This window comes from Poecilia reticulata, chromosome 1, assembly GCF_904066995.2.
Source record: "Poecilia reticulata chromosome 1, P_reticulata-male-v2, whole genome shotgun sequence".
NCBI classification, from domain to species: Eukaryota; Metazoa; Chordata; class Actinopteri; order Cyprinodontiformes; family Poeciliidae; genus Poecilia; species Poecilia reticulata.
Genome location: NC_088830.1, coordinates 2,774,537 through 2,792,814, shown reverse-complemented (window position 1 = coordinate 2,792,814; position 18,278 = coordinate 2,774,537). Strand labels below are relative to the sequence as shown.

Below are 18,278 nucleotides of genomic sequence, written 5' to 3'. Positions count from 1 at the left end.
AATTTATCATAGTTGAAAAGCTATTTCTGAAATATCAAAGAATCAAACTGTTTAACCTTCACTTTATTGGCTTTTTACTGCCTTCTTACACACTTGACTAAAATGCAAATTTGTGCCACACGCGGTTGTTGTTGCAGGACTATCACCTTTGATGGATGAGCACAGCCTGAACTCCCCAGTCTTATCTCCTCACATCAAGGACAATGAAAGAGGTTTTCCATGAGAAGGTTGGTCATGTTCAGGTCAGTGAAACCAAACTCTTACACCTAAAATCCTGAGCTGATGGGTGAAACTTCAGACTCAACTAGGATTATATCATTAAAACCAGTTGGTGTCCAATGCGACAGTGTGGCAGTCGTGTTTAATTTGTTTCAAACTCTTGTTCCAAACCTTACTATATGTTCAGCCGTTAGCAAAATGCTTTGTCACATCATGTCATGTTACAAATATATAAACTTCAATGTGTTTTAATGGGCTTGAATATTATAGACCAACACAAATTTTTGCATAATTATGAAGTAGAAGGAAAATTATGTAATGTAATCATGTATTTATTTTACAAATACATAAAAATATTGTAAAGTTTGCAACAAAAAGCTGTAAATAATATTGTGTTTTGTTGCGCAAAACACATTTTTTGTATTTTGTACAGAGAAAAGTATCAATTGCAATGAGTTATATAATTACCTGACCAGGTACCCTTTGCAGCGGGCTTCAAAGCGGGTTATTCCTCGCCTGAATTTGAGAAATTTCTGCCGAGCAAAACACATGCGAGTGTATCTCTGCAGCACCATGGCAGCTATGTCCAACACACGGTCACGCTTCCCTTCCAGCAGCTGATAAAGCTCCTCTTTCAGGAAAATCTAACATGCATAAAATGTAAATGTATGTGACACATGCAACACACAAGCTCATATTTTAAGCATATGTGTGTGTGTGTGTGTGTGTGTGTGTGTGTGTGTGTGTGCGTGTGCCTGTGTGTGTGTTACCCATCGAACTCACCTTGCTGACCCCCACCTGATATGAGCCTTCCTTGACTGGACAGAGTTTGTGAAGCATGATAACACAATTTTCTCCGTCTGCTGGCAGAGGATCCTTCAGACAAAGCAGAGCTTTATACCTGTGGTCACATGTAACATGGGTTTGATGAGGAAATATGAATTCCAAAGTAAACAAGTAACAAGAAACCCAAAGCTGCAGCCTTGCGTGTCTGATCTGTGCAAATCTTAGTTTGGCTGCTAATCTGAGAGCTCTTGTTTGGGGCTAATTGGTGTTCTGTGTATTCAGAGTGTTTGGCTGCTTGCTTGGTTTTACTAGTTTCTGCGTGAGTGCTGCTGTAAGTCAAATCACTTTGGCAGCAAACAGTGAGAGGTGCTGGGAGATCAATTGGTTTCATCTGCTTTCCTACTGAGATAGCTGACAAATGCCAGATGGCTCTTTCAACATGAAGAGATCAGTTTGCGTGAAATGTATTATCTCCAAAGAAAGGCAATAATTACAACGATTTTGAAAGAGTGGTGAGAGCCACAGGAACATTGTCTTTCAAGACAGGAAGGTGAAAAGGGAGGTTGACAAATACTACGATTTTTTAAATTAATATTTTCAATTCCATCAGAATTAAAAATATTCTGTTTGTTACGGTAAGGTGATAAAGTGTCAGTCTCCTCTCAGGTTTCTTCTGTTTTTACTTATTTTTACTATTTCAGATCATGAAACAAGCTTATAGATATAACCTTCAGAAATGCGATATACAGTTTTTTAATGAATATTTCATTAAGGGAAAAACCAGTCCACAGCAGATTTGAAGATTTAGTCCTTTACTGCAGTGGTCCCCAACCCCCGGTCCGTGGACCAATTGGTATCGGGCCGCGCAAGAAATAATTAAATATTTCCGTTTTATGTATTATTTAAGTCTGGAGGATCTTTTATTTTGAAAATCCTTTGACCGGATTCTCTCGGTTACTTGCGCGCCAACATGGTAAGGTCCATGCGCGCCAACATTTGACGCCCATTTTACGTCACAGCGCAGCTATCACGTGCGTTACCATCTCACAAACTCATGCTAATGTACATTGTTGACTACCAGACCGACAGAAAGTTTTTGCGTCAGGACTCGGGAAAAAAAATGGTTCTCCACTGTCAGTGGGGTATCTGCACAGGCGATATCAGGTATCCTGACCGTGTTTGTGGAACTAAAATTCACAGATTTCCAAAATCTGAAATGGAAAGCCTTGCTTGGATCAAAGCTTGTGCACGACCGCATTTGCAGCTCAGCCATCGTAGGATCAATAAGAACAAAGGAGTGTCTGCTGGCGTAAGTATTATTGCTTTGCTTTCTTTGTGTTTAGTGAATGAAAAAAATAAAGTCAATAATAAACACATCCATTATGAAAACCTTTTAGCCAAGTACAGCATAATGGCAGTACCGATACAACTTTTACACCTTGAACCCTGTCTGTTACAGCCTTACGTTAGCTGAACAGATCAATATGCAATGTGTACCGTATCTGACATGCATTAAAGATTTTGTTTCACCTGAAAAGGCTTTTTACTAAACTGTAATCGTATTAGCCACGCTAGCACCGAGTACCGTGTATAAGTCCTAGGCACATTCGAACCCTCAAAACCATGAATGTCCGACTTACCCAGCTTTGCAAGAACAACAGGCGTCGGTGATCTTGTCCACAGCTATATTTATGCTGAGGGTCTGAGGATCTGCTGTTTTTCTCATCGACCGGTAGCATTTAGCTGTGACGCGCACAATATTGGAGGCATCGTGTGGCTAAAACACCTTGATGTTGTCCAAAAAAGATGACATGAACTTGTTGGTTCCCTTGTCCATTGTTGTGGCTGATATTTTGTGAAAATCCGGCAGGAATGCTACACTAATCTACTCAGAAATACCCTGCAGAGAGTCAGTCGAAATGAAAAATGCCATGTTTACACATAGGAGCTAAGCTGTTAATGTGAGACATGTAGTCACGTGGGACTTTAGAGGGGCGTTTCTGGGCGGAGCTTGGTAAGGTCCATTGAGCCCAAAAGCAGCAAAATTGGTAAGAAACAGATCAGATGTCTTTGGAAAGTTTCCTTGCAAAGGGGAAAAGGCCCAGAGAAGAGACAGGAGAATGGATTTATCCCGAACCAGTAGGTGAGTCCCACATTACAAGCCCGCTCTGCGTAACAAGTTTCATTGCCTGCTAATGAGGCAATGAAACTTAAAGCTGCTTCGCCACATAGAGACCAAGCACGCTGTGCTCAATCAACACTTCGGGTGTTATTGTCTCTCATCACTCCCTGATGGGACCGTCTCGTTGCAGAGAAACAAGCTCAGGGCTCCAGTTAGTCATTATCGTGAGTTAAAATTTTCACGAAAGTAAAATGTTCGTTTTTGTGGCGCATCTGTATCTTATTTTGAAGGGATATGTAAATGTTACCATAGCGACCAGAGACAGAGCGTTTGGGCAGTGGTCGAGAGGAGAGGAGTAGAGCTTGTGTGTCTTAAGTCTGGTTTAGACGGCAAGATTTAAGAATTGTCGACCGATTCTCCAAACCTCTGTGACCACAGAGCTGATAAACGTACAACAGGTTGGATTGGCTCGTATCTCCAGCCACATGGCAGGAGCAACACACTTTATCAAGCCGTTTATTTATTCCTATTTTATTGTCAATTTTGGCAATACCGCACAATTCAGTAGGGAATACATTTTTAGTGTGCGACTGGTAGCTAATGCAGAGCTACAGAGACCCCAGACCAATTTCAAATCCCTTTTCTACATAAGTACAACTGATTTGACCTAAGCTGCCTTTAAATATGCTCATTGTCCAGATCTTCAACAACCAACCTTGATAGGAAGCTGTGAAAGGGCAGTCTTGCTGGATAGCCTTCCTTCCTTATACGTATTGTCTCCATAATGCCACAGTAAAGTAGCTGCGTGTTGACCATGTCCATGTCAAACATTCCTGGCTTCTGCATACACAGGTGAACTGTGTATCAGTATAAACTGAATAAAAAAACAACACTGCAAACCGGCACACATCATCCAACTTGGAAATATACCTTATGACGGTTCGGCTTGATGCATCGCACAAAATAAGGGTTACACCTGTCACAGACGAATGACAGTTGATGCACAGATGAGTAACTTATGGCATTATTTTAACCTTTTTGTCTAAAAATGTGCGTCTGTTTTCTAGTGTAGATTTAAAGAGAATAAACTTTTTCTGCAGAGCCAAAAGTTATGTGTCAGTTCATCTATTTAGTTAATAGATGAACGTAAAATTAGCATAAGACTGAAAGTGGTCCTAAGATTTTTATTCTCAATTTATGTGAGATGTCAAGTTTTATGGTTTTGGACTTATGGTGTTGGAATTGTTCACTTGTGGTACCAAGTGAAACAAAACATTCAGAATTTATTACATTAAAGAAGGTTATTTTACAACAGATATAAAAGATTAGAACAATGGAAGAAATGCTCCTGCCATCACTCTTCTTTGACAGTTTGGACATATTTATAAACCCTTTGTCTTGCACTGTCTCATAACTGTTGATGGTGTTCAGCATGACTTATCATGGGTTTCATTTTACCAATGACAAGAGTTCAATTATATTTGCCATTTCGGCTGTATACAGTTAATGTGAGAAGGATCCAGATGCCCTTTATGCTTTCAAGTATGAATGTCTGGCAGCCAAAAGCTAGAAGTCTGTAGTAACTATAAACCTTGTCATCTTGTCCAGCAGTTCCTGCAGGCTGCTCTGGAACTTTGCGCTGACTGTGTTGGTCTGATGACGTCGGGCTGCACTGTTGCGACGCAAATTGGAGTGCTGCTGCGTCAAAGACTCAGAATGCTTCAAGAAAAGGCTGGATACCATCTGAACACAAACACAGAGCATGTACAGTTAGCCTAAAAGACTAGAAAGGGCTTAGGTACAAGGATCTCCTCTGGTAACAGTAGGATGATATTTGTTAAAGATACCTAAACATTAAACATTAACTATCTGAATGCAGAGCAGAGATTTTTTACATGGAGAGTATTGTAATTACAGTCTGCAGCCTGTGGTTACTGATCACAGCTCACATTGCAACCAACTGAGCACAACACACTCACCGCACCGTAAAACGTTTTCATAGCCTTTGACTCTTTTTACATTTTGTAATATTACACTCATAAAGTCATTGTATTGTTGGGAATGGTGCTCTTGTAGTAAGCCACTGGGACCAGCCGGATTAAATCACATACACTATTTACTCAGGCAATGCCAAGAGGTCATTGTGTTTTTTTGAGTATCACTGGAAGGAAAGCTAAATAGAAATGAATGCTAAACTTCTCAGGTTTTTTATTGTGAAAATTTTTAAAAAGCCCAATTATTGTCTTTGCATTTTATAAATATGTGCAGCATACACATACTTGCAACTTTGTGTTGGTTCATTGCATCAAATTTGACAAAATACGTTGAAGTTTGTGGTTTTAATGTAATAAAAATTAAAAAGGCTTAGAGGGTTAAAACAATATTTTCACTCATTTCTTCTAAAAACATTTTGTGATTATTTTCAAGTGTTTCTTCCAGAATGTCACCCAAAATGTTAACCAATTTAACTTATAGTTGAAAACTACATGGGATTTTATTTCTGAAAAATCACTGCTTAAAAATAACATCTGGATTACTCATGTTAATTCAGATGAAGATAGAACTGGCATGATCTTACTCTGTTCCTGCTTTGAATGAAGAGGTCTAAAACATCCTGCCGGACCAAGTCAAAGTTTTTGTCCAGGAATTTATGAACCTGTGAAGCACATTGTTGGAGCTCAGACAGAAAATTAAAACCACGAACAAAGTAAAACAGACAGAAATGTACCTGGTAGGTGACTTTCCCTGCATAGTGTTTCAGGGTAAACTCTGGCAATGGCATCTTGGGCCTGGCATACCGTGGATCATTACCATGGTGATAGTGGCACTTCTGAAGGAAGGTATGGTCTGTTGCCTAGTGATAATTGTGGATGGTTAATGGTTGATATGCCATGGAAACCATGTGTCTATAGCAGACATACATATTTGGAAAACTGATTCAGTCTGTCCCTGATGTAATGCTGCTCTTAATTCATACTGAGCTCCAGAGGCTCTAATACATTTATCTCAATATGAGCTCAATCATTTTATCATGTTGAAGTGATGATAGCAGCAGGTAGATAATTAAGTCATCATGTTTAATAGTTTCATATTGATCTGATCTGGCTATGATACAATCCCTTGAATCCTGGAATATTCAACAGAGAAGGCTTTTAAAACTTAATTTCTTCTAAATGTTAAGCATGAATTATTTCAATCAATTATTGCTCTGAATAGTTCAGTGTTATGACATCTTGCTTTATTCAAACAACCTATATTGAGAGTAGCTAGACAGGAAAGTGGGTAATGAAAGAGTTTGAAGACATCATGTGGGGAATCGAAACAGCGACGGCCAAAAATGACCCATAAGACAATCTTTGTACATTATTGGTGTACAGCCCACATGAAAACATAAACAAAAACAAAGTATCACTCTTTCTAACGATGTGGTCAATTTAGGAAAAGTCATAAAATTTTAAGTTGGAAAAAGAGTTTCAAGTATTTTTTTCTACAGCTAAACACGGTACTGGGTCACGTTTGACCCTCAAGACAACACAAGGGTCAACAGGCTCATGATTTATGAAGAGCCAACTTTTTATGCTTCAATGTCAAAATAGGAAACATGTTTGGTACCTGGGGGAAGCCACACTGGTCGTCCAATATGTGCAGAATACCATGAGGCTTTGCAGCAATGAGGTCAAGACATGCCTGGTTATTGCTGAAGGGCTGTGGCTGCCACTGGATCTGCTCCCGCATGTATTCCTCCTGCAGAATACAATTCAGCAGACAACAACAAAGTTCATGAGGTTAATAAAACTAATGAATCATCACAAAAAAGCATAAAGTTTATCAGGTAAGAAAATGTGGTAACACTTTATTTGAAGGAGGGTGAATAAGACTGACATGACACTGTCATAAACATGACATAACACCTGTCATGAACATGAATAAGTCTTCATGAATACTTATGACTGTTGTCATAAGTGTCATTCCGTAAATTATGACACTTTTAATACAAAGTTGACATTATTGAAAATGTCTTTGTTATGACAACTTGACATTAATCTAGACAAAATTGTCTTCATTATGACAACTTGTCATTAACCAAGACATCATGATCTGACATAAATTTGTCATAAAAGTATTACCAATTAAACTTTAAAAATGTGCTTTATGTAGTAATATTATATAGCTCTGCCATGTTGTTTAGTCTTAATCTTCTTAATTTAAACAATCCTAAAGTTTTACAGCAAGATGTCTACAAAGCACTTATGAACTTAGCATTTGAAACATTATTTAAGGCTGTTTTAACCCTTGTGCGTGCGAGGATTGAGGCAAACGTAGAGGACTGTGGCAAATGATACAAGTTTTACGTGTGTGGGGTCGGTTGGACCCCATTTTTACACACAAGGGTTAAGTAGTGCAATACACCATCCCTACACCAGTGAGAGGCAGCAGTGCACGAACAGGCGTGCAGTGTGTTGGTGAAGAAGAAATCTTCCATATTGTGGGGTCTAACGGCCAGACGTCCTGTTTAAAAAGAAGCCAAAATTTGACACCTAATACATATGAGGTATGTGTCTTATTAACTTTACATTTTCTTTGAGAAAATAACATTGACTATGTCCTCTTTCTCTGTAATATTAGCTATGAGCAATTCAAGCCAATCCTACCTTGCTGTAAGTTAATGTTAGCTAAAGTTATTAAACTCCATTACAGTAGCTTTAGCCCTTAATATTAAACATTTTATTGACAGTCAAATTAGTTTTCCCCTCCAATTAATCTAGCAAATTAAAAGCTAATATGTTAGTCAAAGTTATCCTTTATGTGCATTATTTAGCAACTTGGCTGATGTGACACAGTGCTTGTGTTATTTGGTTTGGCAACTTTAGCCACATGAAGACCCATGTTAGCCTAAGGACACATGGTGGGGGGGACAAAGTTGGCTAATGAAGACATGCTACGAGTGTGGATGATGATAATAAGGGCCAGCCATCAGATAAAGAAGTTCCTGTTTGACCAAAGAGAAAGCAGCAGATGAAATATTCCCCAAGAAAATTAGGTAAGTCATTTTTGTTTGTGTTAATATTTTCACCTTGTGAATATTCACACCTTGTGTGGGTGGGAAGGGCCAGGTAAGTGCGGAAGGGGGAGCAGGAACCAACATTCACCAGTTGAGTTAAAAAGTTACGTTTTAGACAACTAAAAACGGGTGTTAAATCTATTTATTTATTAATAAGTTTCTTGTAAACAACCATAAGTCACAGTATCTGGTTAGAAATAATTTAGAATGCTCATTAAGTAAAAAGATACACTCATGTGCCTAAAACTATACATTAAATTATGCATTCTGAATAACAACAGTGGCAGTTTGTCTGAACTTCTGCCAGACAAATATTTGATCAGAATAATTTTGTTCAGCTCCATTTATTATGCTACTTGTATTAAGAAATAATTGTATTGAACTTTATGACAACCAGCCATGTTAACTAGACATTTGTCTGCCAGTCTACCATTCTGACAGTGTGCAGCAAGGGACATTTTTGGTATGGTATTTAAATAAATGGTATTTAAATAACTGACAATGTTTTTTTGTTTTTGTTCTTTTTTTAAGTTACCACAATGAATTGAGTCATCACCGACTATGAGAATCTCCAGAAGAGATTCACCAAGTTTGAATTCAAGAAAAGGCTTTCACCATGATTAACTATTGCAAGAACACCTGTAATTTCTGAGCATTTCTGGACACCTTACTTGAGGTAAATTAATGACACTGTAATGACACTTAATGACATCTTCATAACTGTTGCTACTTGTTTCACTTTACTTGTGGTAAGAGATAATATTAATGACGCTGTAATGACAATGACATCTCCATAACTGTTGCTACTTGTTTCAATTTACTTGAGGTAAGAGTTGATATTAATGACACTTAATGACATTCATAACTATTACTTGTTTCACTTCACTTAATGACACTGTAATAACAAAAAATGATATATTCATAACTATTGCTATTTGTTCCACTTTAGTTGATGTAAAAAATTGTTAATGAGTTTGTTATTAAATCATTTGACAGTGTAATAAAGCTTAATGAAATCTATTGCTTGTCCTACTTGTTTTGCTTTATTTCAGGGAGTGAAAATATTAATCATTGCTTTGTTAAATCTTTTGCTAGTGTAATAATTAAATCACTATGACTAGTATTATGACAAATTTATGTCCGATCATGATTTCTTGGTCAATGACAAGCTGTCATAACGAAGACCATTTTGTCTAGGTAAATGACAAGTTGTCATAAACAAGAAATGTTCAATAATGTCAACTTTGTATTAACACCAATTTGTCTCCAACTGCTGCTCTTAGATTCACAGCTAAGCTCAGATTTGCAGAGCTCAGAGGTTCTGTCTGCAGCTTTGGATTTTTTGATTTATGTTTACTTCATAGCTCACATTGCCTCGTCATACCAGCGTTATATGTGACCACAGGTATAAAGCGCTGCTTTGCCTGAATGATCCTACTCCAGCAGACAGAGATAATTGCATAATCATGTTTCACAAACTATGTCCAGTCAAGGAAGGCTCATATCAGGCAGGGGTCAGCAAGGTGAGCTTTCAAAACAATACACAAACACCACATGCATGAAATAAAGCTGGAATGAGTTTTGCACATTTATAGAGCTTAATATTTATGTTTGTATGTGTGACTATTAGATTATCTGAAAGAAGAGCTGCATCAACTGTTAAAGTGAAAGCATGACTGTGTGTTATAGACATAGCTTTGTCGTGATCTTGGGTTGTTTGGGGTTATAGGTTTGTTTCTATGTTTGCACTTTTCCATGCTCTATTTCTTACTTTTTAGTTCAGTCTTTGTAATCAGCTTAGTTATTCCTGCCTTTCCTTTATCTCTGTCATCATTTCCCTCATCCTCAGCTCTTTTCATGTCCCATCTCCTTCCAGCCTGTGTGTCTGGTCTCTCCTCACAGCTGTACCCTGTTTCCAATCATCCATCTGTCACTTGTCAGTAATCAAACTCCCCAGTACTTAAGACCTTCATTTCATTTCACATACTCCTGGTGTGCTGCAAACTCTGCAGTAACTTGTTTCTGCTTAAATTAGCAGAGAAAGTGGGTTTGTGGAAGTCAAAAGAAGAAATGTTAAGCCAAACAAAACTCTCTGCATCATATCAACAAATGAAATCTGTATTTAATAATTAGAAAGAATCTAAAACACCTGACAGTGAATACAAAGCTTTCAACTAACATCTCTTTCAGAATCACATGGTTTTAAAATATGACTTTCCATCAGCCAACTGTTCTCTGCTATTGTTAATGATTTGGAAGAAAATTAGGTTGATGAGGTAAAATTTAAGCCCTGAATGATTTGGCAGAGCTAAAAGGATTTAAAAGCAAAAACCATCCCTGTGTGTATGATAAGGTATAAAGCTGAAAATGAATGAAAAACCAACCAAAACATCTGCTGACCTTCAGAAAGTCTGACAAAGCTGCTGCTTAAGAACACTTACAAAAACTAAAAATAAGTCTGGCTTTGGATATGTGTGAGAATTTCTTTCCAGTTCAGTGTATAACTTCTTGATCTAGAAGTCTTAACTTGTGATCTCCCTGACCTGCTCCTCCTGGAAGACGACTCTGTTGAAGTAGAATTGCAAAGTTTCGTTTGCGTAGTTGATGCACAGCTGCTCAAAACTGTTCACCTGTAGCTCCTGAAGAGCAAAAGAGAAGACATTGAGAAGTGTATGTGTAAGTTAACAGAGGCAAGCTTTAATCCATCACCAGAGGAAAATCTACAGAAGAGATTCCTTCATAGCTTGACCTCAAATCCGTAGATGTCCAGCACAGAGATGGAGAGGGCTTCGGTGCGAGGGTAGACCCGTCCGTTGATACGCTCTGTCAGCCAACTAAAGAGCAGCGTGTACAGGATCTTGGCAACAGCATCTCTGTAAAAAAAAACAACAAAAAAAAACAACAACACACACAATAAGGTTTCTATGGAAACAGAAAACTGGGTTCCTATGGTAACAGAAGACATCTGAAAAATCTCCCCCTGGCCCTGAGATCCTTTGTCCTCACATGCCTCAACCAAAGATTGGAAGAGAATATCAAAGACTCTCCACTTCCCCTCTGTATGAAGTCTCCTGGTGTAGTTTTTTTTTTTATAGAAGGGTTAAAACGAGAACATTAAAAAAGCTTCAAATAAGACTGCCAAGCATGGTTCAGTTGCAAAAACAAAATGCTATAACTTCAATTCTTTTACTAAAAATTTACTTCAGGCACTCACCTGGCATCTAAAGCGCTATCCACTGTCAATGGAGAGTAGATCTTTTCCCTCCCGGTATCCTGAGGGACAGAGGGGAAGAGAGTTCAAAGACACAAATTGGATAACTAGCACTGCCCTCATGCCGGTATGATAACAATCTAGAAACATGGAAACATCCTATTAAGGTTGAGTGTGAGGTTAACCATGTGCTTACAGTCATTTTATAAGTGACAGCTTTCTTCAGACTCTCTGGTGAAACCTGCAGCAGCTCGGCTACCACTCTGATCTCCTGTGCACTCACCACGGCTGCAGCCTCCTGGCCCTCAACCTGGACAGAGGCACATACATGCAGCCATGCTGTCACTATCTGCTGTGTCTTTGAAACTGAATGGAGTTATATATTGCATTACCTTGCAAAGGTATCCACACTCCTGAAACGTTTTCACATCATGCCACATTAGACTGTGACATCACAAACATCAATGCATTTATTAAAGCTGAGGAGATTGCGTTGCAGTGACATTTTTTTAAATTGGTCTCGGTGGTGGTTTCTCACATCAGCATTAGAAAACAGAGCGGTGCAAAAGAACCAGATAAAAATAATTTGCCAGTCACACCTTGAAAGAGTTTTCCATTGTTTTATGTATGTACAGTCACTGAGGAGATGGTATCACCTGCTCCCTGCTGAAGAATAGGTAACTACTTGACATATATTGTGTGGGACTATACTGGCTTTATTTATGCTATGGAATTTAGACAATTTCCTGCACTGTGATGAGTGCAGGAAATTGAGGGGGGGATATTGTGCAAAATAGATTTTTTGATCTTTGTCACATTCTGACGTCATTTTCTAATAAAAACCTATCCGGAGTGTTGCTTTGACTCATTTATGCATATTTGAGAAATCCCTGAATCGCTCATGGTGAGTCAGGGTGCCTTAATGCCTGAGAGAACTGCCCATTTCCCCAGAGCTCCACCTTGGAGCTTCAGCACTCAGCCAAGGTCCAGCTCAACAAAGCACCCCCCCCCCCCCACACACACACTCTTCTGCCTAATAACTCCACCAGAAAGCAGTAACTAGCAAACTCCAGGTGGAACTGCACATCTACTGAGCTCATCATACAAACTACAGCGCTCCTAAGAACAGTTGTAAACAGCATAGAGAAGCAATGTTGTGATGACGTGCTGAAGGGGAATTGCTGGAACTTCTTAAACAGACAGAACAATCTCAAGGTGAAGACGAATTTCTAAGACAAAGTACAGCATTTTCATTGTTATGAAAATGTTGTATTTTGATTTATGCAGCATTTTCATAACAACTGAAGGTGATATTGTGATATTTGCCTTTTAAGGATGTGCTGAAAATTTGAAACTTTTCCTTGAAAGTTTGTGTTCATAGATGTACTCATTCTAGTATGACAGAGATTAGGCTATAAAACAATCTGCCCGTAGACAATGTTCATAGAGTTACAGCCACAAAAACTGCAGCTGTGATAGCAGGCAAAAGCGGCTCTATAATGTAGAAATCGGGGGATGAATACAAATGATTTTGAATTGGTATTTGTAAAAAAAAAAGTTTTTTTTCCAATCACTTTACAGTTATATACTACTTTATGTACTTTGTGTTGAGCTAGCAGATACAATTCCAATAAATGCATTGAAATTGAGGTTATAATATAGACAAATTGTTGAAAACTTGAAGTGGTATGCATCCTTTTGCAAGGTGTGTATGTGTCAGTTTGACTAAGTGAGACCTGATGTGACTGGAAGTAGACATTCCCCAGATGAAGCACCGAGGACAGAAGTCTGTAGATACCATCTTGCTCTTCCGGGCTGAAGCACAGGATGTCCATGGCACTCAGCAAACGCCTGAAATCCTCCCCATCATCTTTACCCTCTATGGTACAGTTTCCTCCCTGCACACACATGAACACACAGCTGTCATCTCATTAGCATCACTAACAATATACTTAACCTCATCTAATTTCATTCTGATTTTAGAACAACTCATCAGCAGCTCTCTGCTTATTTTTGCTAACCTCTGAAGTTTAGTTCTGCTACACTTCAGAAGACCCACTTCAGTGCGTCACAACACATTAATGCTTATTACCAACAGAATGTAAGACATTTTTCATTATCAGACTAAGTGCACCCACTTTCACTTGTGAGATTTTCAGTGCATAATGAAAACGTATGTGGTCTTTATCAGCTAATTCTTTTGGTAACACTTTATTTGTAGAGGGGTGAATAAGACTGACATGACACTGTCATAAACACCTGTCATGAACATGAATAAGCCTTCATGAATATTTATGACTGTCATAAAGCATCATTCGGTAATTTATGACACTTTTAAAACAAAGTTGACATTATTCAAAATGTCTGTTATGACAACTTGACATTAACCAAGAAATCATTACTGATATACATTTGTTATAAAAGTATTGCTGATTGCACTTTGAAAATTAGGTAACTTTATAGTATTAAAGGTAAAGTTTAAACAGTAATGATTTCTTGGTTAATGTCAAGTTGTCATAACAAAGACATTTTGAATAATGTCAACTTTGTATTAAAAGTGTCGTAATTTACCAAATGATGCTTTATGACAACAGTCAAATATTCATGAAGGCTTATTCATGTTCATAACAGGTGTTATGTCATGTTTATGAAAGTGCCATGACAGTCTTATTCACCCCCCCCCTCCCCTTCAAATAAAGTAAACCATCATAAATAAACCATTCTTTTTAATCTTCCTTTAATTGGAGAAAAAAAAAACAGACAAGAGTCAACGTTATTAACCAAAGATGAAGACATCTTGAAAAAGCATAAGGTAAAAAATTAAAACAATCTGTGACTTGATTACTAGCAATAACTAGAGATGTTATTCCACAGAGTGGATACAAGAAGACATGCAGCAAATGGCCTGAGACCGGAACTCAAAACCTGGTCAACTGCATCAAGGATTATAACCTCTGCATGTGGAGCCCACGCTCTAACAACTGAGCCACCCACCACACCAAGTCCCTGTTTCTATCTCTAAACAGCATTTGCCCTCTATCTTCACATGTATGCTCTCAAAGAGACACACCATGGAAGGGGAAGTGAACTGGAAGAGTGAAATCCATTCTCCCTCCTCCTGAAAATCTGTGACTTGCTAACTTCCCTATTTATCAATACCTGCGTTAAAGACTATGGCACTCCGTCACTGATTGGAAGGAAAACTGGCCTTAAGTAAAACTACACAGAGAAGATACTGTCAAGGACAAAAAATAGAACAAAATAAATCATTCATCTCATCTGTGTGGTGTATATCACTATGAAAGCAACCTGGGCTTCAGCTGGGCCACTGGCTGATGGCCTCCATGCCAAACTGCACTGATGCAGAATCTCAAAAAAGGAGCCCAGACCATTTATTCAGAGAAGATACTGTAGAGTACATCAGCATGCTTTTCGCTAGGCTGAGAAAACACTCTCATTTTTAACAATCTTTTTAATAATATTACTGTTTTAAATTGTCATGGGGTGTAAGTTAAAAAAAAACAAACAATATATTTCTAAAAATATTGCTTAGTGAAAAACAAATATCTCATTTACAAGTTTTACTCAACTGAATTACTAAAATGAATTAGACCTTTAATCAATAATGTTCTAATGTATTGAGATGCACCCAAGTCTTCCCTGGTGTTGTGCTGTGTGAGTGAACCTGATTCAGATAGTAGTACGTCTCAGCCTCCTGCAGATACAATGAGCGCTTCTCATGAGGGGAAAGACCTGCCAGCATCTCATAGAAGATATGGTAGTTCCTCTCTGATTTGGCCTGTGCATTTAAGAAACACAAATGAGCTGAAAATCAATCATTTGTTCAATGGAAGGATGAAAACCAACAGCACTAACCAAAGGCTTGATGCCTCTACAGCAGCCTGTGCGCAAGTCATGCAACCTTTAGATGCGTCACTTCTCTAACACACAAGAATTTAATTATTCATGAGGGGTGCTTGCCCAGACCCTTGTTCTACGTTTTCTTCATACAGATGGTCTGGACGTTGGGCAGTTGAGAAGCCATCACTTGCTGGAGGCACAGATTCTGTTGAAGTTTAATTTTACCCAGTTGCTAATGTATATAGTGCATCAGTTTGACACTGTGAAGCTTACTGAAAATTGTGTGTGCTGTAAATAACCGTATGAGAAATAGGGCCATTACATCTTTGCCAGCAATAAAATGTTTAAAACATTCCTCTTGCTCCAGTTTTAATAGTTGATGATTCCTTCACTGCCATTGCTAAACTACATCCACTGTAGGTTGCAATTCTAAAATGGAGAAAAGAAAATCAATGCCAAATGTTCCTCCTATACACTGTTGGCCAGGATAAAATGCATCCAGAGAAATCGAACTCAATACTACAAATCCCAAACAGAGCACTGAAGGATGAGAATCAAATAGAATTGCGTATGAAGGAAACGTCCAGGCTTGTGATTCAGCTGTGTTGGAGAACAGATGCATCCAAACGTTGTGGGGTAGTAGTTATTTGAGACTGGACCTCTGCTACATCCTGTCCACTTTCTCAGTATAACTCATGTGTAAGAAGACACCTCCTGACATTCAGAGTGTGTGTACAGGTGTGTGCTCTCATGTTTTTCACCTGAAAGACAATGCGGGACTTCTCCAGCAGATACTGAGACGTTATGGCACCACTGATTACACCCCTGGTGAATGGCACACAAACATTCATTGTTGTGTTAGGTAAGAGGTCATACATGTGTAATGTGGTTGGATCCACGACATCACTCATATCTCATCATGATGTAGCTGCTTCTGGGACATGTTTACATAATTACCAGGAAGACCCTGTGTATCCATTTCAACAGATGAGTTGTCTCTACAGAGTTAAACTAACATAAATTTAGACTCATGACATTAGACTAATTTAATCTATGTATAATACACTATGGAAATAATGGAAACTGGTCTTTTGAATTGGTGTAAATAGAACTGGTGCTATAGACATTTATAAAAATATATTTAGTCACACCCATCATAATAAATATAACCCAGACTTCTATTTGCTAGTGAACTAAATCTATGACTACATGTCTTCTTTTTATCTAAAACATTTCAAATTGTCTCTAATTAACAATTGAGTACAACAGAAAAAATGACATATTTGAGTAAATTCATTAAGATTTTAACTAAAAACAGTCAGTGCTCTTCGGACTTACCAATGATATTCTTCCCGGTATTGCTTTTTATTTAAATTTAGTTTAAGTTTTCTGCCAGATATATCACCAGCTTCTGATACTACTGATTATGTCCTACTTCCACATACAAAAATGAGTTGGTGCCCCAATGCCTTGCAGAGACTTTCAACTGAAAGATGCTTAGAAGTCCTAAAAAACTGAAACTAGTGTTTGACTTGTTTCCTAAAAAACTGAAACTATTGTTTGACTTGTTCAATTAAAGCAAGAGCAGAAAATATAGTTACTCACTCCTCCATGTAGATTTGTGTGTATTTTCCAAAGCGTGAGGAGTTGTCATTGCGAACTGTTTTGGCATTTCCAAAAGACTCCAGCAGGGGTGTAGCCTCAAGGATCTGATGAAACATTGTCAATAAAACATCACTGGTTTTGTAAAATGAAAATGTTAGTTATCATATATCAATTTAAAAAAATACCTCAATCTGGATGAACATGATGCGTATGGGGGGAAAAAAGTTCATCAAAATGTAAACGTATAAAGCTAAATTAGAATGAAGCTACAGAGCAGTAATCAGTGAATACCTGTTGAGTGACGTTGCGTTTGTAATTTATGGCTGTCAGGTAACGCAAGATCAGCTTAGTGGCCTCAGTCTTTCCTGACCCACTTTCTCCACTGAAAAAAGAAAAATGATGAGCGTACAGACATGTTGTGCATGAGTTGTAATTGGTAAGAAGAGCGTTCTTCTCAAAACGGTCAGGTACGGCACTCAAAAAGGGTAGATGAGTGCATAAAAAAGCTATATCTATATAATATGAATTTTATTGAAATAAATTTTTTTTATGATTTTCTCATTTCTGTAGCTCCCAGAAAATGGCCTTGAAAAGTTAGTATCTTCAGATAACACAATTCTGAATTACTGAAATATCATTTATTATGTCATACTTATACAATATTGATGAAGAATTTTCATCATTCTTAGTACCTTAACAGTTCCCAGAGAAAAGACATTAAAATGGTCATGTTTGGTTCAGTTTAAGAGCTGCTTACTGAAATCAGCATTTAATAAAAACATATTAGCAGCAGCAACTGTGACAACATTTCATACCTGATCACAATGCATTGGTCCTTTTTGGCATCCATCATGCTTGTATATGAGAGATTAGCAATGGCAAAGAGATGACTGCAACACAAAGAGACATTTTTCATGAATGACCATTATTTTTACGCCTGTCACTTCTGGGTGCTGAGTGTGCCTGTTTAATGCATATGTGGTATTGAAAAACATGAACAAACGCTGCCTTGGAAACCAACCAGCTACAATGTAACAGTAGCCTATCACTTACATATGAGTGCAGACATTTACACCCTGCTTACCATGATACTGCATCTCTAAGTACGGCTTACCATGTAGACGTACCCAGAACAAGAGAACTACTGCAACTAATACAGTTCAATAATATGAAAGTATTCTTGCAAAAGTACCTTACACCTGCAACTTTTACACATTTTTACAAACACAAACCTTGTATTTTTTTTATGTTACAATAGTGTTTGAAGCAATTTTCCAAGCCTTAGGTATTTCACTTTCCATTTTCTAAAAATGGAAAGATGATACCATGACTACTAACTTATCAAGGACATCAACTAATTTGAAAAGCACAACAAACAGAACATTACCAAACGGAACAGACAAGAGGTCAGT

At 37.9% G+C, this 18,278-nt stretch overlaps 1 protein-coding gene across 1 annotated transcript in view; it reads right to left on the bottom strand.

Annotated features, from left to right (window-relative positions):
- Positions 1 to 18,278, bottom strand: part of myo15ab (myosin XVAb) — a 73,215-nt gene that overhangs the window by 38,179 nt on the left and 16,758 nt on the right. The window contains exons 14-32 of the mRNA XM_008404861.3: positions 17,682 to 17,756; positions 17,158 to 17,248; positions 17,052 to 17,057; positions 16,867 to 16,970; positions 16,023 to 16,086; positions 15,086 to 15,199; positions 13,137 to 13,298; positions 11,597 to 11,710; positions 11,404 to 11,462; positions 10,939 to 11,062; positions 10,733 to 10,828; positions 6,740 to 6,871; positions 5,856 to 5,981; positions 5,706 to 5,783; positions 4,719 to 4,870; positions 4,058 to 4,103; positions 3,843 to 3,967; positions 1,003 to 1,120; positions 688 to 863 (exon numbers count right to left, since the gene is read on the bottom strand). Coding sequence (XP_008403083.2) covers positions 688 to 863; positions 1,003 to 1,120; positions 3,843 to 3,967; positions 4,058 to 4,103; positions 4,719 to 4,870; positions 5,706 to 5,783; positions 5,856 to 5,981; positions 6,740 to 6,871; positions 10,733 to 10,828; positions 10,939 to 11,062; positions 11,404 to 11,462; positions 11,597 to 11,710; positions 13,137 to 13,298; positions 15,086 to 15,199; positions 16,023 to 16,086; positions 16,867 to 16,970; positions 17,052 to 17,057; positions 17,158 to 17,248; positions 17,682 to 17,756 — 1,962 coding nt within the window. The remainder of the gene's footprint in view (positions 1 to 687; positions 864 to 1,002; positions 1,121 to 3,842; positions 3,968 to 4,057; positions 4,104 to 4,718; positions 4,871 to 5,705; positions 5,784 to 5,855; positions 5,982 to 6,739; positions 6,872 to 10,732; positions 10,829 to 10,938; positions 11,063 to 11,403; positions 11,463 to 11,596; positions 11,711 to 13,136; positions 13,299 to 15,085; positions 15,200 to 16,022; positions 16,087 to 16,866; positions 16,971 to 17,051; positions 17,058 to 17,157; positions 17,249 to 17,681; positions 17,757 to 18,278) is intronic.